Below are 25,943 nucleotides of genomic sequence, written 5' to 3'. Positions count from 1 at the left end.
TCGATGTAGACTGTTGCAAGAACACGGTTCTACTGTAGCATTGTCCTTAAATACATCATGTAAACTGTCTCCGCATGACCCGCATAGTATGCAGCCTCACATATTAGAGAAATATGGCTGTGGACTCGCTACATGCCTTGATTCGAGGAAAGGACCTTTATTTCCTTGCAGCGATGGTTCGCCGTGGTAGAATTCCGCAAGGGGTGCCAGCAAGAGCCCGGAGTCTCAATGGGCATCATTAAGCAGCAGCAAAGGGGGCCCTGGCCTTCCTGGAATCCTAACACTGGCAAAGCAGATTTTTCAGGCTAGCAGTTTTTCCAATTGGTGGTACAATTGGTGGTACAGTTTTCAGCAGGTAGGGTTGGTGCTTTTTTGGGGCTCTAACAGAGTTAGTGAAATCCGTGGTTGTGAGGGGCTCAGTGTTTGAGGGCAGGTGCAGAGACTTAGGGGAAAAGGAAAGTAGAATACACTGTACATTTAATAAAATGCACGATTAAGCAGTAAGCTAGAAATAACAATTACATGTTTACAGAAGATTAGAACTGGTGCAAAGAGGTATGGGGAACGGGTCTGAAAGGAGGGAGGGGTGTAAAATACTCCATCCATTACCAACCTTTATGGAAGGAGACCCTCTAAGGTATATTATAGTATTGACTGAACGGCATTTAAGATTGATTTTGGGTACTTCAAAAGCTAATTCTCAAGTAGTCAACAAGTGATGGCATGTCTGATATTTGTATAAAAATAGGGAAAATACTGACTTTCCAAAACCACATATTTCCTAACAACCTGGATGCATGTATCCGCTACCCTTAACATGTGAATTTTATCAAATCTAATGAAGACAGCAAAACTAGATAAAGAAATACAAATTAGCCTGCAAAGGGGGAAGGGGGCCAACTTCCTGCAGGCAGGCTACACAAATCTGCTGGGAAAACAGACCCAGGAAGTGCCCGTATTCCAGTATAAGAACTGCATCAAAGAACTAGAAGAACACACCTTTGCAGAATGGCATGTTACTGATGCTGTAACATACACATAGCTAATTTTTATACCAATTTCTTTAGAGGATAGCCAAAACATTCCTAATCCTACCTCTCACTAGAAATTAATCTCTTTTTTCAAACCAAAAATGTCAGGACCTGAAAAGGCTGAGATTCCAAGGCTAGCACTACTGTAGAAGTTTGGTTATACCTCACCTCATCTGGACCCATTAACCTTCACCCTACCTGGCGACCTAGTACCGAGGCCCCAGGGGAAGAGGGTCACTGTGCATGCCAGCACATACATGTGCCGTATAAATACGTTCTGAGGGCATACAAAGTTCACCAAGCAACTGATCTGCTTTAGTAGCATGTGCTGAACTCAAGGCTCCCTTCTACCTGGGATTCATAATTAAACTTAGTGCCATTCACACAAATAGGAATACAACATGAAATATCTGACAGATGATTTACAAAGCAAAAATCATTTATTTAAGAAAAAAAAGAAATTGGGCATCCGACAAGTAAGAAGTCTTGACTGGACAGGATCAATGAAAAGTGGGGAAGGCAAATGGAAAACTAGACTAAAATGCAAATCTAGAAAAAAAACGCAATTTGGTGCCACAACTGCCTAATGATTTGATAATTTCACCAAACCTGGATGAGGACTATACTAATGAACATCTGGTTAGGGGCCCCTCGGTGAATGTTGCAGAATTGGTATACAAGTATCTTGTCTGACAACAATCTCCACATATTTCTTCAAGGGACATCTGCAGGGTTAGGTCTATTGCCTAAAGGCACAAACAACAAAACAACTCCCAACATAGTGGATTTTGTATGCTGTTTAATATGGCACATGGGTAACTGTCTAACTCGGTGCAGGGAGGCAGAAACCTGACCTGGGAGAGTCATCTGTTACAGTTGTTTTCAAGGTCACCTCACCTGGTTTCATTGCTGATAGTGCCATTCTGTGGTGTGGCAAGGGACAGCACTGCTTCTCTTAGCAATGATCACTGCAGGTGTTTAACAATGTTCTTAGCCACAGCAGGGCATATGTACTAGTAATCTGGAGGCCTGAAAAGAAGCGTGCCTTCTTCTCCCCCACTGTCAACTTTGTCAGAGGGTTTTGCTCATTGACCAACACAATTCTAAACTCCAGGGAGGCAAGGGGAATGTAATGTTCTAAAAAAAAAAAGAAAAAGAAATCCTCTTAAAATCTTCTTAAAATTAGATATCGGTACTGCTTCTCATTTGTATTGTTTCTAAATACCTAAACAACAGACAGAAGCAGGGGCTTGTTGATCCACCAAGTAGTAAACTTCATTTTACAACTGTTCAGGAAAACAGACTCTAATCTCGAACAAGGTTGATTTGGTAAATCTTCAATGGCAGCACTGCAAGGTGAACACAGGACTGGACAGCACACTATCCCACAACATCTAAGACTGTTACCCCACCTCTTTAGCCACAACTTTTATATATTTTCAGTACATTTACCTATACGAGTGTAAGATTCTATGAAATAATCAAGGAGGATTTCGGTCTACCCCAATTAGCACAATGGTCTTTCTTGTGAAGCTAAGCAAACCTTGTCTCCCAAAGCCAAATCTGCAGTCTTCAAGCCATAACCAGCACATATGTGCATCCTTAATAAATTAAGAATCCCACTTTATCATCAATCGTTTGGTATAACATTTGTTTGTGAAACAGGGGTATACTTTAGGCAGCGTAGGCATACTCTTAAATAACATCACCACGCCAGCAAAACCCAATATTTGTCAATAAATACTGAATTAGTTGCCATATAATTCCAAATAGAGTCCTACTGAGAGTTACATGAGGCCTAGTACTGAATATAGAGGCCTAATCTTTCTGAGATCAGTATAGCTCAACCACTTGCATTTAGATTGGCTTACACATTTACCATCGCAATTCGTTGAGAAGCAAAGTTGTGTATATAAGCATGTTTCTTCTACACAACTCAGTGTCTTGTCATTGTGCTAAACGGAGAGTCAGGGATTTGCAAATCATTGCTGGCAGTGGACCTGCAACTGACATTTTTCACCACACTGGGCATAATATGAATCTAGGGAGCAACACTTAGCTAGTCCTCTGCATGCATGGTTCATGTGCTGGCCTTTTCTGTCCCAAGCCAGGCTTGTTTGTGGAGCTATGAAGTCCCACTGCACGGATCGTGTTAGTTAAACCCTGCAATTCAGTTTAAGATTTGAAAGAGACTGAAATGATTACTTGAAGTTATTAATCATATTGGATATGTTGGGGTAGTCGAGTAGCAAGCGTAACACAAACTGATCATGAGGTACTAATCATGGTAGCCACAGGTTTAACTGCGCAGAAGACACTAACCTGAAATGAACTGTACAGTACGGTTTTGGGGCTAGCACTATTAATAGATTATGTGACAGGACATCAGGAGTAAACTGAGTTCTTCAATATGACAAACAAAACTGGTAACATTGGGAAAGTGCATCTGTGTGGATGCCAGTTAGCTTGACAAACGAGAGTTTGAACAAAGCAGGCAAATTACCGCTGCTGCCCATTCTGGAGGTGCGAGGCCAGTGTACCAAACGGGAGCCATTGCACCCTGCAGTGTTGACATTCTGTCTGGCCTATGGCGGCCGGCATCGGTGAATTAGCATGTCACATCATTTAAGTAAGGAATGTACTTTGGGAGGGCGGGTAGTTAGTATTTTCCTAAAGAGTGATCTGCACTCTCAGGACACCACTGGGCGCCAAGATGCACTCCTCATCCGAGGTGTAACCCCGGCTGTGTTCATTCTTAGGGAGAGAAAAAACTTCTGACATTTTACAGTGAAAAAGATGTATTGAATTGTGACACATGATAGAAGTGAACACAATGGGAAGCTGTGCTTTAGTGAGTAAGGAATTAAACAAAATGAAGCACGTGTTGCTCTGATCCCAAAGGAAAGAGCGATGCTGGCAAGGTTTCCTTTTTGTTTTGTTAATTGTTATTTGTTTGTCATTAAAAGATGTTATTTGTTAGAGACAAAGGGAAAAATACTTAAATGTCAAGTGAGTAAGTGACCGGAAGGACTTAGGTCAGGTGCCAAAGGGGATGTTTCAATGTCTAGAAAATGCTAAAAAAGGGCATGTCTGGTGCGATGGATTTGAAAGGTGACTGCAGGGAGAACAGGGGCTTTCTTCATGAGGGGTTTAATTGGTGGGAGCTCTGCTCCTAGGGGTGCTGCTTGGTGAGGCCCATGCCCAGATGCCCTGGGGAAAGGGACCCTATTCTCTGGTCTGTCCCCGAGGCTCCAGCTGCTTGGAATCTGTAAGGTCCCCCGATCCTTGACAGGCACTCAATGCTGTAACCATCACCCCACACCCAGAGATGCAGAGAAAAGGAACTAGTCTCAATGCGGCTGAACGGCGGTCCTATTTAACTCTGTGACAAAGAGAAATCTGTATTGGCCATTCCCCATAATCTGGATTTAGCAATTGCCATCCAAACTGAAAAATGGAAGAAAAAATAAAAAATATACTAACCCCCTTTCCCCTTGCACCCTTAAATACAGTTCGTTGCAGAAACGTGTTACAAGACCTGAGCTGTTTTTATTTTTAATATCACTGTGAACTGCGTCCAACTTTACGAACAAAAGGCTCCCTCACTGCTTCGCTCTACCAAGGACTGAAAAACCCTTGTAAGATCATGTAAGTGCATGCAGTGTTCCATTGTCTTTCTTTTCTCTCCATATTTTAATCATGGATTACGTGGAGTGGCAGGGTCCACAGTCGAATCTTGGCCTTTCATATTCCCAAGAGCAAGAGAGGCTTGTGTACTTTGTAATTTGCTCATGCAGATATGAGTGTACAATTCAATTGTGTACTGTTTATTTCTGAACAGAACTGGCTGTGATATAAGGAGTGTCCGTGCGTGTAAATCAAAGTTGTATCTCATGACAATGTTTAAAATCTGTGGCTGGGGATATTGCCACGTCCATGTTTGGCAGACCATAAAGATTGAAGGCCTGATTCATAGAAGTGTTTTATAATGGCGCAATCCCATAGGAAAACGTTCCATGAATCAGGCCCTAAACGTATAGATTGAAAGAGTGTGTCTTATTGGGGAAGGTGTGCTGGCTCCCATTGTACATGTTCAGAAGGGCAGGATCCTGAAAGTAAACTGTTGAATACATCTGAAGGGTATTGCGCCTGCATTGAATTGCTTTGGGACCTAAATAATACCAGTTATTAACCTTTTTTAACAATACTCAATTTATTGATCTCAGAGCCAAGTCAAAACACAGAATTCAAACGTTTAAACAAATTATTCTCCCAATTAATAGGAACATTGTGTAGGTCGCTGGAGACCTAACTGACCCCTTTGTCCCACTTACTGCCTTGCTTCTGGATTGGCGCAATGAGAAGAGGTAGGGGTGATCACTGTCCCGAGCCACCCTGGTTTCACAGAGCTCCCACCTCGGGTGACACACACAGAAAAGTGTGATGAGGGAGAACGCAGTATGCTGAAAAAACCCTCTAAATCCATTCAGGTCAGGAGAGGAGAGTGTAGGCTACAGAGTGTAGGACATCTGTAGCAGTGTACGGGTCACAATAGGAAGGCAAGGAAGGCAGAGTGCAAGTAATCCCAAGCAGTGAATAGGAGCTAACCACGAGCAAGGCAAGGAAGCCCGGAAGGGCAACCGAACAAAGACGACTGACAGAGGAAAACACACAAGGAAGGAACTTGAAAACACCATCAACAGGACAAGAATACCGGCATTGCGATGCGTAAGGGCCCTCTTAACAGGAACGGATAACATTGCGGAACCAGAGATGATGTGCAGCAGTGTGGCCCCTTCGTAAAAAAAGACTACACCACACAGGCACTTCAGAACAGTACGTTCTGGAATAGTGTGTTTTCAACGCGGAATCCTCCATTGGTCCCACAGGAACCAACGTTGTGACTCTAGCCTCCTCACCCTGACACATGCACTGGCTGATAATGAACATGCAGGTCCTCATTTGGAGCACATGTCTACAGGAAGTAGCACTAGGAGTTCAATTTGAAGAGTAAACCCCATGTCCATCCAGAGCAGTGCCATAGGAGACCAGGGAGACTCCTGTGTGACACGCAACACATGCGGGAGAGTCAAAGATAGTGTGAGTGCATTAGTCAGCAGCACAGAATCTGTTAGAGGGATAACATGAGTAATGAGAGTGCTCGCCAACCGTGATCTCAGGGGGGGAGGTTTTCCTGTATCTGATCAGTCAGTGAATTCCCTTGGCCATGGAGTAGGTGGTAACTGTGCTACAGAGTGATGTGGGTTACACACTTTACTTTTATGTGCTCCTCCATCATATCTCTTCTACTCCCAATTAATCCTCAGATCAGGCATAAAGGCACCAACAAGGTGTGGCATGATACAAAGCAAAACAAGTGAGATAAGGCAGAAAACGGATTGCAAAAGAGAAAATAAGCGGGAGATTAGGAGCAAAAACATGATTTGAAAAAACTCCAACCACTCTGTCTCCCTTATCAATGTATGTGTTTTAACTTGCACATCATGGCCCTCTGAAATCATTTGCTGTTTATTGCACCCACATAGTTGCAACTATAGGTCTTAGGAGATGCTGTCCTGTGCTACCAAATCCTCGATTTGTTTTTAACAGATCTTTCTAATCGGAATTGCCTCAAACTCCTTAAAATTAAATTGTCCAAACAGTGGTATAATAATATTGAGCCTGGGGTGTACGGCCAAATCAAAGGGTAAACATTTCCTTTCATGTTAAACCAGAGATTGGACCTATTGGCTTTATGTGAAAACCTCGGGTTGACATTTAACTCAACCATGTCCCTTTGATCAATGGTAAGAGGATGTTGACACCAAATGTCCCTAATCTACTACTGTGTAGGTTGTGCCTGAGTCAGTATGGGCCATCGAGACTATCACCCTGCCCAAAATATAACTTCACTTAAACAACAGGCTCCATTTAGGCACAGCCACAAATCGAATGACACCTCTACCAACCATAATACAAAGTATTACACAGCCTGTTAGGTTGCAGGCAAAAAGCTTTAGGCTCTACTTTCTCTACTTTCCATTGAAGGCTGCGCTGACGACCTCGTCCACCTGAGAAAAAATGTTTAAGGCCCTTTTTCATTGTCATCAGAACCTGCATAGAGACCCGCCTAGCTATACCTAAAATAAAATACACTTGGTCTTGTTTTTTGCTAGATGAGCCTGGAACTCTTACAAGAGCCTAGATGCTGATACAATCTCAGATGATGGCATATGTTCTCAGTACAGGGCTCACTCCAATTAACATTTTAGTCTATAGTGTAATAATATAGCCTTCACAGAAACAGTTTGGATTGAACCCAGTGCTCAGATTCACAAATACCCCCAACCTGTCATTGCATTTTGAATGCAATCACTTGGTCATGACTGATAGAAGCCATTGTTGACCTCAGTGCAGGCCTGCCTTAGTTATTTATACAAGTCCAAGGCATAAGACCCCTGGATGTCCTGTGCGTTTTATTTGCTTGATGGCCAAAGGCAGTGGCAGTAGTGCAGAAACAGAACATAGATGTCAAACTCATGAAATCAGTCCCAACGCTGTACTTAGAAACAACTGTATTCGAGAGGGTGAACTGCAGGAAAAAGAAGCATCCTTGAGAACATCAGGAGATGTAAAGGCAGGTGTCGGCTGGTATCGACATCCGTTTACAATTTGGATAGGTATGATAAGATCTCTTAAACAGTGCAGGAGGTGTCTCTATTAGAAGATTGTCATCAATGCCTATACCTCTATACTCCAACCATCCTATAATGTTGGCTTGCTTGCACCTCAAAAGCATTGCAAGAAACATTGGGCACAGAGGAATGTTACTGCCAAGGGAATACGATATGTTACGTAACAAGGGGCACATTAAAACATTGGCATACAAATAGCTGCCAGAAAGTTGTCTGTGTGAAAGAAGATAAGCTCCAGTAAGTTCACGTGTTTGTGTTTTCATGGGTCACAAAAAGTAAGTTCTTTGAACTGAGAAACTCATTTTCACAGGCCAAGGCATCACCAAAATCCTTCATTGGTGTAAAGAGGAAACAACGCACCTGCCTGTGTTTAAAGAGCCACGTCTCCCACAAACGATAGCACTCTGCAACATAGTTTAGAAGGAGAGGTTCTGGACCCATATTTCTGGAAACCTGAACAAGTAAGAATTACTTTTTTAAACGCTAATCATGCTCCATTTATGCGATATAACAACTGCATTCAACTTGTACCGTGTTTTTTTGTTGACAATGGAGAGGGTGATGAATTTGCTGAGTAAGATATGCTGTCAAAGGATCGAGGCTGAAGAAACATTAGTCAACAGGCATCAGGGAGGAGCGTCAGTCCTCAGGGCACTACCAGGGAGGGAAGGCTAACAGCCATGGTCAATACCAAACATCTTATTTTCTCACAAGATTGAACCTGTGGACACACAGAGAGGGATATACAAAGAAACTAAACAAAAAAATGGTTCTGGACAAAATGTAATTCTATGACTCTGATCTTTCTCTTTCCACCATATTTATTTTTGTTTAATCAGTAAATAGAACAGAGAATGTCTGCCTTGGCAAATGTTACCCACGTGCCTCTTGTGAGAACCTAGTCAAAGGTTACCAAGGTGGATCCAAATGTTGCTACCAAGGCATTCTTAACACATGATGCCTCTTTGTCAGCTCAGCCGCACACTAACGGACCCCACAAACACACATGTACCATAAAAACTATGAACCAATAAACCCAAACCATCCACACCTTGATATAGACAATAATTCACAGGCAAAAGGGGGCCATTCGCAAACAGGAAAAGATCTGGAACAAAACAACAACAAGATTATCTCAGCCCAAAAGACCCTCATTACCTTAGTCAAGTCATATTACACACAGAATCAATAGCATAATCATCAAATAAGAGCAGAACCTTCTCCAAGGCTGTCAAGCACTGCCTCAGCCCCTACTAGCCCTCGCAGAACCGTAATCCACAGAGATGCAATGCAATCAACATGTTATTTGCAGACAGAATCCGTAAGAACCAAAGCCACACTCACAACACCCAACCCATGATTGACACCCCTGCAATACGGCCATGTCATGTCCCAAGAGGGTCCGAATTCAAGTTCCCAACCCTGAAAGAACTCAAACTTCTTTGATTCACTCAAGGCCACCTCCTGTGAGAAACACATCATCCTATCTTCCATCATGGAGAACATCACTGGAAACACTCTCAGTCCTCTGCTCCACACTATCAATGCCTCAATCAGGCAACGCCTCTTGCCAGAAGCATTGAAAACTGGTGAGTCCCTCCTTATATTAAAAAAAGGCCACACTTGACGCCGGATGACCTAGGAAACAACCACCTGACCACACATGTACCCTTCATTGTAAAGCCCATTAAGAAGACAGCCCCAAGAGTGTCCAAAACAACCTACTTCAAAACAGCTTCTGACCAAGATGCAGCATCAAGACCACCACCACCCAGGGCATTGACTAAGAACTCTTCATAATGGACACAGGTGACCCATGCCTCCTCACCCTCCTTGTCCTCTGCTACAGTCAACATGGTTGATCGCAAAGCGCTACTCAACACTATGTCCTCCGCATGGGATTTAAAACCTTGGTTCTTCAATGGTTGACTTGTATCTCACCAACCAACACCAGCTCATCTAGATGGGAACCTGAATATTTCCAACAATGCCAGGTGACCTGGAGAGTCCCATAGGGCTGCATCCCTTACCAAATTACTGTCAATCTCTACATGGAACCACTGGGGGCACTCATGGCCAAATTCAACATCACAATCCACCTGTATAATGATGACACACAGCTACCTCTGAAGGCCAACTCTTATCAACAACCACTAACTGAAACACTTACACCATTCAAACCTGAATGCAACGTGCTTACCTGAAAGTCAACTCCACCAAAACAGCTCATCCTCATCAATGGAGTCACCATATTCACTCAGTTCAAAACTGGCTGACAGCGATGGATCTCACTGCCATATACACCAACTCACCCCTAGTGGAAACAACCTCTGCTTCAACACAATTGCAACGTATGCTTCAAAGCACACACCAACAAGAAGGCACAACAAGCATGGTACCTGCTGTCACTCCTGAAACGAACCACTCTCTTCCTCTCAGCCTCAGAATTCAGATCCGTCATCCAGGCTCAGAGGCTCTCCCACCCGGGATGGTGGTAACACCCTGCTTGCAGGTGTCCCAACCACAACTCAGGCTCCTCTGAAAGCTGTTCAGCACGCTTCATCTCAGGACTGAAGAAATTCAACCACATCTCCCTCATTGCCAAGAAATTACACTCACTACATCTCCAAGATTGCATCGCCTACAAGATGGCCTGCATCACTGCAAAGCTCTAATGTCCAAGATGCTGTCATACTTCGCTATCTCAGGAGGGCAATGCAAGATCACAATCAAAAATATCACCAGACTGGAATCCAAGAAGTGCAAGATGGAGAAGACCAGAGAACAAGCATTCCAATGCTGTACTCCCACACACTGGAATAGCTTTCCTGCTAACATCTGGCTGCAATTCAAGAAATAACTGAAACCCTGCAGCACATCCAGTGACATGCCTAAATGGCAAGCCATTTCTTGATAAAATAAGCATGTGTCAACAGATGCATTTAACCAGGAGGGCATCAGCAGGCAGATTTGGCCATTTCATGTTCCACAAGCAATATCATAAGAAATGAGCTGGAATATGTTTATTCCCAGAAGAGCTCTTTTGTGAGCACCCTTTAGGCATGGACGTCATGTAGGTCTCCCTTGCTACCCCTGTGGTCTCCATTGCTACCCCTAAAATAATGGACACAAAAAAGTATTTTTTGGTTTTACATTTTTTTTTTTTACATTGAGCTCATGGGCTGGGGCCAGCAGCATGTGGCTCTTTGTTTCTGGAGTGGCTGGTTTTCTGATGGCTATAGCTGGTAAGGTAACTCAGTGGGTTGAGCACTGGCTGATGTAATGTGTGTGTGATCTGCAGGTTCGACTCCCAGCAAGGTCAATTCAGACTTTCATCCTGCTGAGGTTGATAAATGAGTACCAACTCAGGTTGGGTGATATTGTATGTATATTTGTTCTATATGAACACACCATTATCGTTTGGCCTTGGACTTCTGGTTGCATTCACAGTGATTCGGAAATATGAGCCTATACGCACTGATATTAAGGATACATATGGTGATCCATTCTTGTATGACATGTTTATCACTTTACAGTGATAGTGTAACCATAGTGTACTCAGAAACAATGCTAAGTGATGCCACTTCCTGTTTTGTTGTGGGGTGAAAGATCATGTTCCATCGCTTCCTGTTTTGTCACTTCAGGGTGGGGATAAAATGACATCACTACCTGTGATGTCATCAGAGGTCAAGGGTCATGTGATGTCACTTCCGCTACCCCTGGCATTTTGGTGAAATGACGTCCCTGTGGCTTTACGACATGCAATATAAAAGCAGGGTGGACAGAAAATGACTGAGAATGCTAAGGTTGAAAGGATGTGAATACTGAAACAAAGTCAGTGGCTCTACTTACGTGGCACAGTGGTCTTGTGGGTGACTCCCTTGTTCCATATTCCATCTTCAGAGTTGTCTTTCACTCCAAATTCGTAAATGACGTTTGGCTTCAGGTTGTCTACCACTGTTTCTGTGTTCGGGCACAGCTGGAAAAGCCATTTCTTGTTCTTTTCTTTCTCGCGGTAGCGAACTGTATAAAACCTGTGCGCAAAAAAATAAAAAAAATAATGTGTACCATAAAACACGTTGATCAGCTTTGTAATGCTATTTTGTTGCTCGGTGCAAGAGAAGTGTACAGCACTTACATAATAGCCGAGGTGTAGGTGGCAGACTTGGGCTGCATTACATCAAATGTTGCACCTGTGCAATTGCAATTTTGCACGGTATTTGAAGTGCGGCAAAACAAATATTCCTTTTTACTTTCATCACTAGAGCAACACTTGCGCTAGTGCTTATACAGCCAAGTATTAGCACTCGGGCAATCACTCGTCTCACACAAAAATGCACTGAGCTAACACAGATTTGCACTTGAGTAATTTTGCACTTGCAACGGTACATCGTTCTGTGATAAGTCCACTGCACTGTTGAAAAGTATTACTCGGCCCATTGAAACAAACTGTGGATGCTCACTATTGCGGACCAGAGACGGCCATACAAGCATCGAATGCCAGCCAGTGCGCGTGCATATCGCTTGCCCTTTGGGAGGATAGCCAATAAGGCCCTCATTTATAGTTTTGCCAAAAATAAACAGATTGTATCGCTTTTAACTACATTTGTTGAGAAGGAAACATCTTCACGTTTGCAGTAACACCATGGCATTTGTTTGAACCGCAACCCGCAAGCTTAGGCATGAGTACTTATGTTGGAAGTGGTTCAACAGTTTGGAAAATGAAGTTCCTTAAATCAGCAGGGGCTTCTTAACTGAATACATTACCATCTGTTTTAACTACGGACGACAACTCAACACATATTTTCCACATTTTCACCCTGGCCAAAGAGTGAAGCGTATGCCTGTCTGGCTGCTCCATCGCTTACATGGCATGTGAGGGAGGGGCAGGTTTCCTGGCAGGAGTGCCATCTTTGCCAGGGAAAAGAAAACAGTAATATCTGGTTGTTCAGTAAATAGCAACATTTGTTTCCAGTCATGATTTATTCCCAAAACATTTTGTTTTCCAATGGAGCTAAGGTGTGCCCTTGCTTTGGTTAAACATGGAGTAACAGTGGTAAACCTTCAATTACTTCCCTTTAACCTAGATCGGTGGCTGGGTCTATGATGCATGGCTGGCCTTAACATGCAACGCAGCCAGCATTGATACACAGGTAGCCACTATTTTGGGACGTCGACTCGTACACTGCACTCCCCCACCCAGCAAGGTCTCACATCCATCACATATTTCTTTAACCTTTACCCTCTCAACTAGTCAATCTGTTCATGCGTTGAGGTCATTCAAAAACGTCCAGTGGACACTGATTTCATGAAGTAAGAAATAAGAACACAACTCACACAACAGCAAGTCTTAGTCGCTGGCCATTGGCTAAGGAAGCACTAAATTTACTTCAAGGCTGATCTCTAATCTTTGCTTTATCTCAGATCACCACATTGACCCCTAAAGGCAACTTAAACTAGTTCAGTTGCTCCCACTTGGTTAACAGCTAGTTAGGTTTGCTTACCATCAGACTCATAGCCAAACCACTATCCATAAAAATGACAGACAACCCACCATTATTCACTCTAATCTCGGGTTACTTACCAACACCCATAGACCTTCCATGTGATGCCCTTTTATAACTTTGGATAAGTGAGCTGAAACCCTCTCTAATCCGTCTTCTACATTACAATATTTACGGAATTCTGTCCAGCCTCCATGTATTCATTGGCACTGTGGCGAAAGGACGTACTGTGATGAGGATTGGCTAACTGCCTACTTAGCCCCGCACTGCTACTAAACCAGCAGAGATCCCATTCAAACAGGCAAAACAGGTACAGCCCGACAGGTATACCTCCTTTGCCTTGTGTATGAACGTGGTCCGAGGACAGGTTATGCTCTCAGGAGTTGAGTGAAGTGATACAAGCAGCAAACCAAACAGCAAAAGTGCAAAGACACCAACATAAAGCTATGCCCAATCAATGTTCCATAAACATTTATATATTCTTCAATTAAACAATCAAAAATGTAACCAACTAACTAAAACAAAGTAAATGAACACATGGTATAGAATTTCCTTCTGGCTACTTGAGGAGGTATCATCAGGCAAGCAACCGGAGCAATGTCACTATATGCCTTTCAAGGAAAAGGAATAGATGAGGGCTTTAAAGTCACTATGGTTCTAAAAGTGGACAAGGGGGACAGGGCCTCTTCATAGTGCCAAACTTGTTTCTTTGGGGGTTCAGCAGCATCGAGCCCGGCTTCTACACGCTTTCTGAGGTGGTGATGCAGAATTGGGCAGGTGAGCTGGTCGACTGGGTGCAAAACAATGTGCAGTCTAAGCAGCAAGGCACGTGGCACTAAGAAGTTTGGGACAGGAAGGCGGGATCGAGGTCCTTTTCCCATTGTAAAGGTCAGACTACAAATCCCAGAATGCAAAGAAAAAAAACAGGACTGGATAAGGTTTGAAAGATTGTTAGCAACTATTTCATTCTTGCAGTGTAGCTCTTTCCTTACTGTCAGTGTTAGCTATGTAGGGTGACACTGGCCCATTGGTGTGGAAGAGCGAAATCCAAGAGCATACCACTGATGTGGGACCCAAGGATTATTCTCGGGACCTTTGTTTCTCTTTCCCAAAGGTGGGTCTTCACTGTACGGGTGCTAAGTCCCAGGAGATGCATATTCAGAGTCTGTCCCCAGGGCCTGTTTTCTCGTGCTCATTGGTAAATTATATTTGCTCATTTACATGGGGCACACCCCCTCGCGATTCTGACTGACAGCATATTTGGCTGATGCAGATTTCTCTCTAGGCTGAATGCAAATAGAAATCCAAACTAGGCTTTAAAGGTGATTTACTTAAACAATCTTGGCCTTTGGGAAAGCCACATTCCATGACATCAAGGACTAACAGATCAACATGCTGGTGATTAGTTGGTGGGAACTAGCCCACGTTTCTCTAAAAGTGTAGGCGCTGAAGTAAGAATCGTTCATGATGAGGCAATGTTGCAATGCTGGATCTGCAATACTCTTGTGTGGAGAACAAACCAAAACATTTTGAGCGAGATAAATATATCTCGATGGAGGGTGGGGGAGAGCTTTAATGCTTTCAAGGCCTACATTCAATTGAGCATACAAACTCATTTGCTTTCCGTCTTTCATTTGAACAAAAGCCGCATGCCTGTGATTACTCTCCGGGGGAAGTTGCAGCAGCCCATTTCTTTTCCAAAATGAGTCTCAGCAACTGGTTTCAGTTGCGGAAAGTAACTTTCTGCCCTTAATGCAATACAACAATGCTTTGAGGCATCTAAGTTCTGTGCTGCATGCGCAATAAGTGTTGGCCAGGTTGTATGGATACTTGCCTTGAGTGTCAGAGGCAAGCACTTAACCTGTGAGCTATCCATCCAAACGTAATATTCACTGAACAGATTCCAATCCGGGCAGGACAAACTCAGCCCTTCCACGTTCCCGGGCAGATACATTGAGTACCATGAAGCGGGGTTATGAGAACAGCTACTGTTCTAGCGCTTCAGCATGAAGAGCTACATAAAAACCTAAATCATGATTATAATTATTATATTAAGCACTGATGATCAAATCATGTGATGCCAGTATCTAGAGTAGCGTACATGAAAAATGCCCCCCCGAGTCATAATAGACTGGCATTCCAAGAGTTTCTCCTCAACTCTTCTATGGGAGAAAGATCACTAGAGTCGCTTCAGTAACTCATGTTTCTTTCATTGTGGTTAGTGAGTGTTTTTGATATTCCCTTTGTGGATGGAGTAATCCAACTTCAAGCCTAAGCATGCAAGACGTCTCCTCAGACAATCAGAACATTTGGAGTGTAGTCAATAACTACCGGAATTGACTGCATTCTGAACCTTCTGATTTCGAAAGCAGAGAGGGAAGCAACAATGCAATTCTCAGGCAAGATTTCTATGAAACAAGACGCACTCTTTAGGAGAGGATCTCTTTTTTTCATTGCAACATTCAATTTAACACACCAAAGAGAAAGGTTAAAACATGGAAAAATTAGTTCACTTTCTTATAGTGAAACCATTTACTTTTTCGCAACACCTATTGCAGGCTCGTGTTAAATTAAACCCTCTCAAGTGTAACTAAGATTACAATTGAAATGCTTAACTTATGACGACAACCGTGCTATGCAAGTACTACAAAATACAACCACATTGAATTTACTGAGCTTGTCGATGTACTTCCTAATTTTTAAACTAATGTTTTTTTACTGCACCACCAAAACTTCAAAACAAATATTGCTACTACCACTGTGTGCAATAGGCTAATAGACCTGTGGAGAGGTGATCATCGCCTGGGGTAATGACCCTTCTACAAATAATGGGCTTGTCATGATCCCTCGGTCAATAAGGTTATATCGTGATTTTTAAAATAGATAAACAAAGAACGGGAGCATGTATATCATATTTTGTGTTGCTTGTATCATGGTATTAAAGCACTGCACACCTCATAGTAATACATCTTGAAAGGTTCGCTTTGTTGCATGTATTTCCATAGTGACAAATGAATCAGTGAAAATGTTGGCAAGCACTAACTGGCAGGAATCTGAAGCAAGTCGAATGGGCCCTATTCCTGAAAACAAACTAAATATGTGTATTCTGGCTATGATCAGCAGTTCGATGTTTACTTAAGAATATCACAAATGAAGATATAATAGAAAAACCCAAGGATGGAATTATTAAGTCACAGTGCTCAGCCTTGCCCTTGAAGTAATGCGGTTAAATCCTGTTCGTTCTTCTTACTGGGAAAAGTATGGCATTTGATGAGCTATAGTTGGACAGATTGTTGAAAGAATTTGCAGCCCAGAAAAAACGATTCTAGGTTCTAAAAAATAGCCTTACAATGGCAATGTTGGATCTGAATGCCCTGCGTCCCCCATCGTGTTAGGAGACACTTAGCGAAGCAAAGAGATGGCTTATAATTCACGGTTCCATCTCAGAATACTCGCCCATATGTCGAAAGGTAAGCTGGTAACATGTGTTTGCATGCACAAATGCAACGTATACAGTACAAACAAACCTAGCTAGCAACTATCTGGGCACTCGACAAAAAGGTGGTGAATGTATGCATGTCTAAGTGCGGGATTTACAAAGTGCAAACCTAGCCAGGAAGGAACAGAGAGCCGTACCAAAAAGGCACACTCCAGGGGGTGTGGAGCTAACAGAGGTGCTTGAATGGGTAGGGGCAAATGTAGGGTTGAGTGAAGCAATCCGCAAAATGTTCTGTGAAGAGTAGGGCCTTCTGGTCCTTCCTGAAGTCAGTTTCATCTGTTTCTGTAACATGATCCAGAGATAGGGTGCGTAAAGACCCATTGCAGTTGCTCGTTTCCAGTACCAGGGAGAATAAAAAGAGAAGAGGACAGGGAGAACTAGGCTCTCCTAGTTCTCCATGTCCTCTAATCTAGTTCTCCTGTTGTGACAGGGGCTGGACGTACTTTCAGGGTCTGAACAGGTTATGTAGTATTTCTTGGAGAGACCTTCATGTAGGGGTTCTACCTTGTGTCTGTAGATTCATTATGGAAGATGTGCCTTTGTAACATTCCAAAGAAAATGGCTGAAGTGATCTCATAATAAATGGAGTGTGCTCCTGCATAATAATTTGGTAAACAGACCGTTCCTTTAAAATGGTGTTAAGTTGATGTCTACATTAATAACAGCATGTCAGCCTTTACATAGAAGGCATGTGGCAAACTCATGCATGTTCTAACCAGTATTATCAGGAAACTAGTTTCATGTTTAAAATATGTGAAGGCCTGGAAAATGGGATCGTTGAAACGACCTAAGCAGGTAGATCATACAAGTGCAATGTATAACTCGATAAGGCCCGATTTCGTGCATGAAGTTTGGAAAAAACCATGAACAATAAATTGAAAAATAATATTCCCTTTACATTTAAACTAACTATGCAGGGTTTCCTCTGTTTCACAATTGCCTTTATGTCCAAAGAGCATGTAAAGAACTTCCAGAAGAATGGAGGAACGGTGCCATAAAACTGCTTTTCAGACCATCTCTAGTTCCAAAGCACATTACCAAGGGTGACAATGTGAGTATATTGTTTTAATCACCAGGACAAGCCCCTTAATGACTAATACATTCTTTTAAATGACACATCCAAAACGATGGAGAAATGAATAACCTAGAAGATAAAAGTCACTTCTCGAATTGAAGAAGAGCAGCTTATCTAACTGAAAGAACTGAGATGTGATTGGACCAGATGCATAAATTAATTATGCAGCTGTCTCTTTTGTGACTCTGGGACCTTCTCGTTATGTCTGTGCACCCTGTAGAAATATGTGTGTTTTACATTTAAATTATAGGCTCACATTAGGGCAACATTGCTAATTTCATGTCCTGATATACAGTCATACCCACAATTCTGGGCAAGAAAGCAGTCATTTCTCAAAGCCCGAAATTTCAATTCAAACAAAAATGGTCTCCAGCTTTATGCCAAGGAAATCACTACATGTTATAGAAACCAGAATAATTTGTCAGTCGCTCATAATTTTCCCTGCATACATGCACGTTTACATCAATGCTTAAAATCAAATTCAGTAATGCTTTTATTTAATTTTGAAAGCCAATCTATGCATGTATTCTGGTCCTTGGACCATTTTACATATTAACTTTAGATATGAGACTCCATCATCCTCTGTGGGCCTTACGGTATTGTTATTTATTTATTTGCATTTGGTTCATTCAAACCTTTGCAAAAAGACAAATTAATTCAAAATGTTTCCACATAATATTACAGTTCATAATCAATCCATTATTAATTGTTAAACAATACATTTCTAAAACCTTTAAAAACATTTAAAATACACAAAAACATCAAATTATTTTTACACTTCATAAAAAGAGTTTCAATTCATACTAACAAGTTAAACAGGTATTTAAAAAGGATATTCCAAATCATCCAGTGTTTCCCATTGTTTCATCCAAAGCAATTTCCAGAAATGTTTAAATTGACACGTCTAAAGATAATTTGTAGCTATTCAATATCTTTCCCCAGAACCATTGGTAGTTGATTAGAGCTATATCAGGGGCAAAGCATAGGAAAAGCTTAAAGAGAATTTCAGTGAGGACCAAGCATTCTAGCAAAAGATGTCGGCTTGTTCGATATGTTGAAAACAATCCCTACATACCCTCTGTCAACGCTCGATACTCTGTCGCGAGCCAATGAATTCCATAGTTGAAATTACATTCAGTTAAAACCGTAGCATGTCACTGCAATGTTTCCTGGAAGGGTGCTTTTTCAGGTAGAACGGCATATCATTAAATGGTCTAGTTTCATATTTTAAATTATAAAACAAATGATAGCCCAATGTCAGTTCTCTATTCTTTACCAAGTCAAGCTCAAACATATTTTTCTTTTTGGCAATATACACTGCAGTATTGGTTTCACTCGCCCACCCCTACATAGACTAATTGAATGGAAGATCTAACATGGCCTTGCGACATCAGACACAATTACACTGACACATTGCTCAAATGCAACAGTGATTCACATCCTTGAAAGGATTTTGAACTGGGCCAAGCCATATACGAAATGGCACAAACCACTTCAGGAACCTGCATGCCTGACTGAATTTTTCCTTGTAAATCTCTGTCAATGGGGAGAAAAACGTGAAACTACTAAAATCCTATAGAAGTGGCCTGTCTTTGTCTTGGTTAAGGTTTCATGTGACGCAATACACTATTCGTGGAGGGTGGGGCTGCAAAACATTGTCTTTGAAGCCATGGCATATTAAAATATATTGCAACACTCAAACATTATTTGACTATAAGAAAATTAGTTTGATCATCAATGCATAAATCAGGGTAATCCTAAACAATACATGTCAATTATGACATTATAGTTACAGTTACTTTGCAGAGAAAAAATACAAGCCCATTGTTTTCCATAACGTATGTGCTTGTTCCTTAAATTACAACAAATTGGGCATGATACTGAAATGGCCAAATCAAAAGTTGGGTCCAATTTGCTTTTTTATAACTGTTTTCATGGGCAAAATGATTGCTGAAAGAATTTTTTTTTTTAATGGAGATTTGCATAGATGCCAACACATCACCAATTAGCCCACCCTAACTCCAAATTGTCCACTTCAAATTTCAAGATATTTCGTACTCATCAAGGCCTTACCCAAAAGGTGTGAATGCTGAAAGAATTCAACAAATAGATCAGACAAACTTGAAATAATCACTTTTTAAGCAACAGAAAATGTATTAATACTTCTGTACATGTGCAGCAGGTATGGAGGCCAAAACGGAATTAAAAGTGAACAGCAAAAAGAAAAACACCCACAGGACCCAACATGCAGGGACACATGTTCGGTCATATGAGGTAGGGTCAGAATGCAAAGAGGTTGCTTGAAGCCAGATGCAGAAGTCGTTAGAGTGGTGTATATTCTCAGTGGGAACGCCACACACCACGCAAGCAGAGAAACCTAGAGACAAGAAGCTTCCACCCACCAGCAAGAGAGAAAGAGAGGGAGAAGCAGAGAAAGAGAAGGGGGGTGGGGGAGACAGAAAAAGAGGGAGAGTGGGAAAGAAAGCTGAGGATACAAGGACCTAGCAGCAAGTGGCATCCAGCATGGCCTGGAACAGAAAGCCCCCCAATGGAAATCTAGGTCCGAGAAAAAGACTGGGATAAATATGAGGGTGCCAAACAGCCAGTGGAAACCAAGGAGTAGTTCACATATTTTATTAGTGCGTTGTACAGCGCCAACTTAAAACAGAAATTGTTTCATACAATACAGGCAAGGGTACATTTCTATTTGGCAACACGCCTCTTTGACAATTACACATTAAAATCAAAACAAAAGAAAAAAGCTATCAAAATCAGCGGAATCCAGGCGTTGTGCAACTGTATGTAAAATACTAACACAAGCTTTGCTATCAGGCAAATGTGTGAATTGGGCTTCCAAATGCACACATCTAACTGTAAAATAACAGAGCACCTTATGACAAGGGTATTCAGCCAAAGGGTTTGAAGCATAGACTATTAAAGGTACTTTGGGAGGGCATGCAAGCCCAGAACAACTGCATCATTATTTATTGTCTGAAACTTTGTATGCAGGAATAGTAAGTCTTGTAGCCTAAAACAAATGGAATTATAATGGGTGTCCTTACCTATCACTCAATGTCCATGTGCTAATACAATCCGCACTCCTATTATTCGAAGTGCATAATACTGCGCTCCGTGCCGAAGAGACACCGTGTGGTGTTTCTCGCACACGCTCTTTTCGCCCTGCCCTGTCTCTACATGAGAACGCGGCCATAGAATCGTTTGCTGCTGATCAAAAAATGCAGCATCGTGCACTTAAACTCATTGGAGTGTGGATTATTTGTATTTTCTTAGCACAAGAGCATTAAGTAACGGGTAAGGATACAGTGGGTCCTTTTGACTTCTTGAATACCTCAACAGTGCAATCATAGGAAGGATTGGAGTGTTTATTAGTCTCTCTAGTTTTGCAGTCAAGGGCATCTCCGAACCATACATGAAAATGGATAAACTAAATCGCATGCACCCTTTACGGTAACCTCAACCATATTTGAAATACACATAGTAGGGTGGGATAGTAGTTGAAAGACCAATGAATAGGAGCAAGTGACTAAGGTATGGATTAGGTATCTCCATAGGTTGTCATATCGCCTTCCAACTCAAAATGATTGTCGATGACCTTGAATGAAAAAGGCAAAGGCTCAAGGTAATATATGTTTCGGACCACAACATATTTTTGATATGAGTCTTTTGGAGTTGTACAATGGGCATATACAAAAACGTTAAAATTGTTGGGTTCGCTTTTTTGTAGACGAATAACCCTGAATGAAAAAGAAAAGGGTTTAACAGTGAGGACACGAGGGAAGTATTAATGTTAGTCCTGATGAAGGCCATATGGAATAAGGAGCAACGCGTTGGTTCTGCAGGCCAGTTTTCGGACAATTCTTTGTGATATATAAGAATTCCTGTATAATTAGTGCTGTGTACCAGGTTGCCCGATATTGTTAAACGAAGGAGGGGAAAGACAGGTACATGAGGTGTCAAAGATGGAGACCCTCTCAAAGTGAGGCATTGGTGGGCCACAAGCCCACTGATGCCCCATGAGGCAAAAGTGCAGAGGCGAGGACTGACATGGCAAAGACTGATGCACCAAAGACATGGAACCATCTTAGCACAGCTTTGTCTGTTTATTTGCTTTTTTTTTAATGTGTTTGTAGCCAGTTTTGCTTCATTACTCAAGTCCTCCACATATTCCTCTGAAGCACGCATACAGCAAGAATAATTTATTCCCAGGGTTTTGCCAAAGTGTCTAGTCCCCAACAAGTGAACGAGAGAAGAGTGGCATGGACACCTGCCTTTACCATATGCCAATCATTCATGGACGACCTGTTGAGAGTGCACAAATTGGGCCCAACAAGGACGTGCTTTCATTGGCTGCGTTACTGACATGAGCGGCTTCTCACTGTGGACTGCACTAAGATCAACAGTGCTCATAAAAAGCGCGAACCAAAGTGGAAAGGTCATGCTTGACATTAAATGGAAAACACCTCAGACGAGGATTACAACTCCATTAGCGAGGCTCCGCCGCTTCTTTCTCCAGCAGGAAAGAGCGGTTCAGGCTCCAAACTTGTTTTGCAGAAGTGTGAAGCAACAAGACCGCGTCTGTACTACATAGCATACACAAGATGCAACACAATTTTCCCTTTGGCACTAGACATCTCCAGTACATGCATGGAAAATAACTACATGTGCTTCTGAGCGGTTGGTTTTATCCGGTGTTGTCGAATAATACAGAGCAGATTGCATCATGTCGAGCAATTAGGCCATAGTGTGTACAGAAAAGAAAGTAAAACACAAGACACCTTTTTACGACACGAACGCGGTCAAAGACTAGACTCACTTCTGCTTTGACGCTTTAATGAAGGTTGTGTCATGGCCTAAATTTCAAAAACAAATACCAGGACATAAACCATCCCCAAAAAAGTCATTCGTAAAACCAAAGTGTCTAGACTCTCAAAGGTTTCTAGCGAGTTCTAAAAAAAAATGCGCCTTTTCAAAACACAGACATGAATAATAAGCCCATTACTGTCGTGTAGATTACTACATTTCAAACAAGCCCCTAAGATTTCAGACAGCATTCTGTAATGTGGAAAACATATCTTCCAGGGCTATTTCCACCTCACTTTCCCAACCTCAAAAAATGCACCTGGAGAACATGCGAGAATTCTGGTCCTGGATAAGTTAAGAACAGTAGCTCTTATCCTACGAGTTGCCTTCACTTGGTAAACACTTTTTCACTGTAGTAAAACTACTCTGATTATCCATAGGCCACGTCTATGAGAGGCTGTAAGGAACATATGTCATCACTTCCAATACATATGTTCGTTACATAATATATGATTGTTAGGGAGAATTCTCAAGAATGGCTTATTTCCCTTACCTACTGAGTCCCTTAGCAGCTTTGCTGGATTTCTAGGATTTATTTCTTTCACCTGGTAAGAGTGTGAGCCCTTTTTCCCACTCTTACATGTGTTTTTGATGTGTGTGTTTAACATTTTTGTGTTCATACACTGTGGAGCCTCACCTACTCCACATGCATCATCTTTTTACTGTGTGTTACACAGCACCTTCAGTGCAGTGACACATGGTTGTCTTTTAGACTTCCCAACTCAGACTCAATTTTCTGGGAGTGACTACTGTCTCCCAGAACACATAAAGTTACCATTAACTTATTACCTCGGTAAACCATAGACCCAGTACAAACCGTCTTACATGCAGTACTGGAAAGGGTTAATACTTATCCCTTTTTGTCTGTTTCTCTTGGAGCACTGTTTCGCTCCCTTTTCATCAAGACTTGGCTGGTGGCAGTGGTAACTACCCTATTTTTCCTACCACAGTTATCTTAAATAACCTTGGTATTGTTTTAGGCTATCTTCGTAGCCTCAAACTTAAACCCGCTAGACCATATATGTTTTATTACGGTTCTGGCTGGGTTTGTTTGCCATTTCTTTTTGTAAAAGACTTTCTCATGTTTTACTCTGCGCGCCAAACCATGTTTGATTCCTTTGTTCACTGTCTTTTTGTGGGCTTCTACGCAGAAGCCCTCCTTAGGCCCCTGTATGTCTGGGGGGGACAGGATTTGAAAGAGGGGTTTAGGACTCCCTGCACAGGGTCTCCTTGGAGACCCATGTCGCACTCTGAAATGATTGGCTGTGGTGACTGTCCCGGCAGGACAGCCACCCTGCTGTGTGATTGACAGCCAGGCTGTGTGAATGGGGGAAAACTGCATAAAAGGCAGGTCTCTGGGTCTGGAAAGGCAGAGTCGCCACTGGAACGAAAGAACCAATGAGGAGCTGACGGAAGAGGACCCCTTCCACGACTGAACCGCTCAGTGAAGCCCTCCTGCAGGTCCGAATCCTCGAACTCCAATGACAGAGAAGATCCTCCAGGAATCTTCTTCCCCTGAGCTGGTGGGACGAATCAGTTCGTCCAAACTGCAAGCCAGGACTCCCTCCTCTGGTTGAATCCGCTGTACAGAGCTACAGTGGGCCGGATAGCCAGAAAGGTCGGACTCTGCTCGGGTTTTAAGGAGCACACCTTTTATTCATTACTTTGCTCTGCTGCTGGTTTCTTCCCTGGGTAGTGCAGGATCCTCCAGTCTTCCTACTTCGTGTCAGTCCGACAGTCGCTTCAGGAACTGTGATCCTGCAGGAAGTACCAGGAACGTCCGCCTCAGCTACAGCTTCTTCTTCATTTAAAGGTACTGTGCAAATCCGGTTGTGCGTTTCGTTCAGCCGCGGTGAATGTGTGTGAAACCTTTCACCAACTCAAGGGCTTGGCCTTCTCTTCTCTTTAAACTATCTTTTCTGCCGACCAACTTCATCCGGAACTCTTGGCAAAGACTTAACCGCGAACTACCCTGAACTTTGTGATCTTCAGCAAAAGACTTTTGTCCTATTGACTTTGGTTCTAAACCTATTTGATTTGATTCCATCACTGTAGTTCCTCTTTCTAGATTGCCCTGCTTACTTACCTGTTGGCGCTGCTCAATTTCTGCCTAACTTTGTCTTTCCCTCCCTTTTTAATTACTAGAGTGCCATTTTTCTCCCACTTCATTTTGTGAGCTTAACTTGTCTGTAAACTATTGGGAGTGGTGTGGTGTATATCTAATGTGCTTTTTCAACTGCTTTACGTTAGTGAAATGTTATACAACTGATGTGTAAAAAAATGTATATTCTTTTACTCAGAAACCTTGAGTCAGTGTTTGTTTGAATCATAGTAATTGCTGTCCTTTGTGTAACTATTTGATTCTGCTCACTTGCTCTTGAGATAAGTCTGGCTGCTAAACCATCGCTACCACTTTTACTGTGTAACACAGGCTTGTACCAAAGGTGAATTTGTACTGTCACTTGTAGTCCTAATTGTGTGTGGTGTTCCCAAAGGGTAATGCATATAATTCTGCCTAATAATGATACACTAAAAAGTATATATCAAGCACCATCTAATGCAGACATTTCATTGGATGTGTTGATACAGAACCCGCCAAGGGCTAAAACCAAACCGTTTAAAATGGATTGGACTGGCACAAGCGCTAAGTGCTTAGAATATCGTGATTTTTCCAATCAACCATTCGGCCATAAAAAATATAGTGAGCCTGACTTGTATTTGAAAAAATCTCCCTCTCTGCACACCACAGGTGTGATTTTATGCGACTGAGGTTCAACCTGTGGCTAACAAAAGAAGTTCAGGTAAAAAGAAAATTAATAAATTGTCAAGGAATTAAATGTCGTTTTTGTAACATCACAGGTTCTGAGGAAACACTTTACCATTTATTAGTGAAATCAAGGTATGAATCAAGTATATAAAACCATTTTTGGACAGTATAGAGAACTATCAGCAGAGTTGCTTTGGCAACTAATATTTAGCGGACAACTTTCTTTATACAGAAAGAGTGCAATTGCTTTTCTACATGTATTAAAGTTGGAAACTATGTAGTTAATAATCACAATTCTTTAATATTTGATAGTAGTTGATGAGTAGTATAACGATTGATCGAACGTAAACGATCATCTACTCAGTGGTATAAGACAATCATGAAAACAATATTGAATGTCGATATTTTGATGAATAGTGGAAATTCTGTTTAGGTGATTATTGTATCATGATTGTACCATTTTTAGTGTGATAAAGAAGGGCTTATCTATG

General features: G+C 42.0%; 1 protein-coding gene across 1 annotated transcript in view; it reads right to left on the bottom strand.

The window, feature by feature from the left end:
* ABI3BP (ABI family member 3 binding protein) overlaps nucleotides 1-25,943 on the bottom strand; it is a 1,926,231-nt gene that overhangs the window by 1,194,332 nt on the left and 705,956 nt on the right. Inside the window, exon 5 of the mRNA XM_069637268.1 lies at nucleotides 11,579-11,760. Within this exon, the coding sequence (XP_069493369.1) occupies nucleotides 11,579-11,760 (182 nt within the window). The remainder of the gene's footprint in view (nucleotides 1-11,578; nucleotides 11,761-25,943) is intronic.

Source organism: Ambystoma mexicanum, chromosome 7p (assembly GCF_040938575.1).
Source record: "Ambystoma mexicanum isolate Mex_15411 chromosome 7p, UKY_AmexF1_1, whole genome shotgun sequence".
NCBI classification, from domain to species: Eukaryota; Metazoa; Chordata; class Amphibia; order Caudata; family Ambystomatidae; genus Ambystoma; species Ambystoma mexicanum.
The sequence above is the reverse complement of the archived record's forward strand: the minus strand, read 5'-3'. Positions and strand labels throughout refer to the sequence as shown.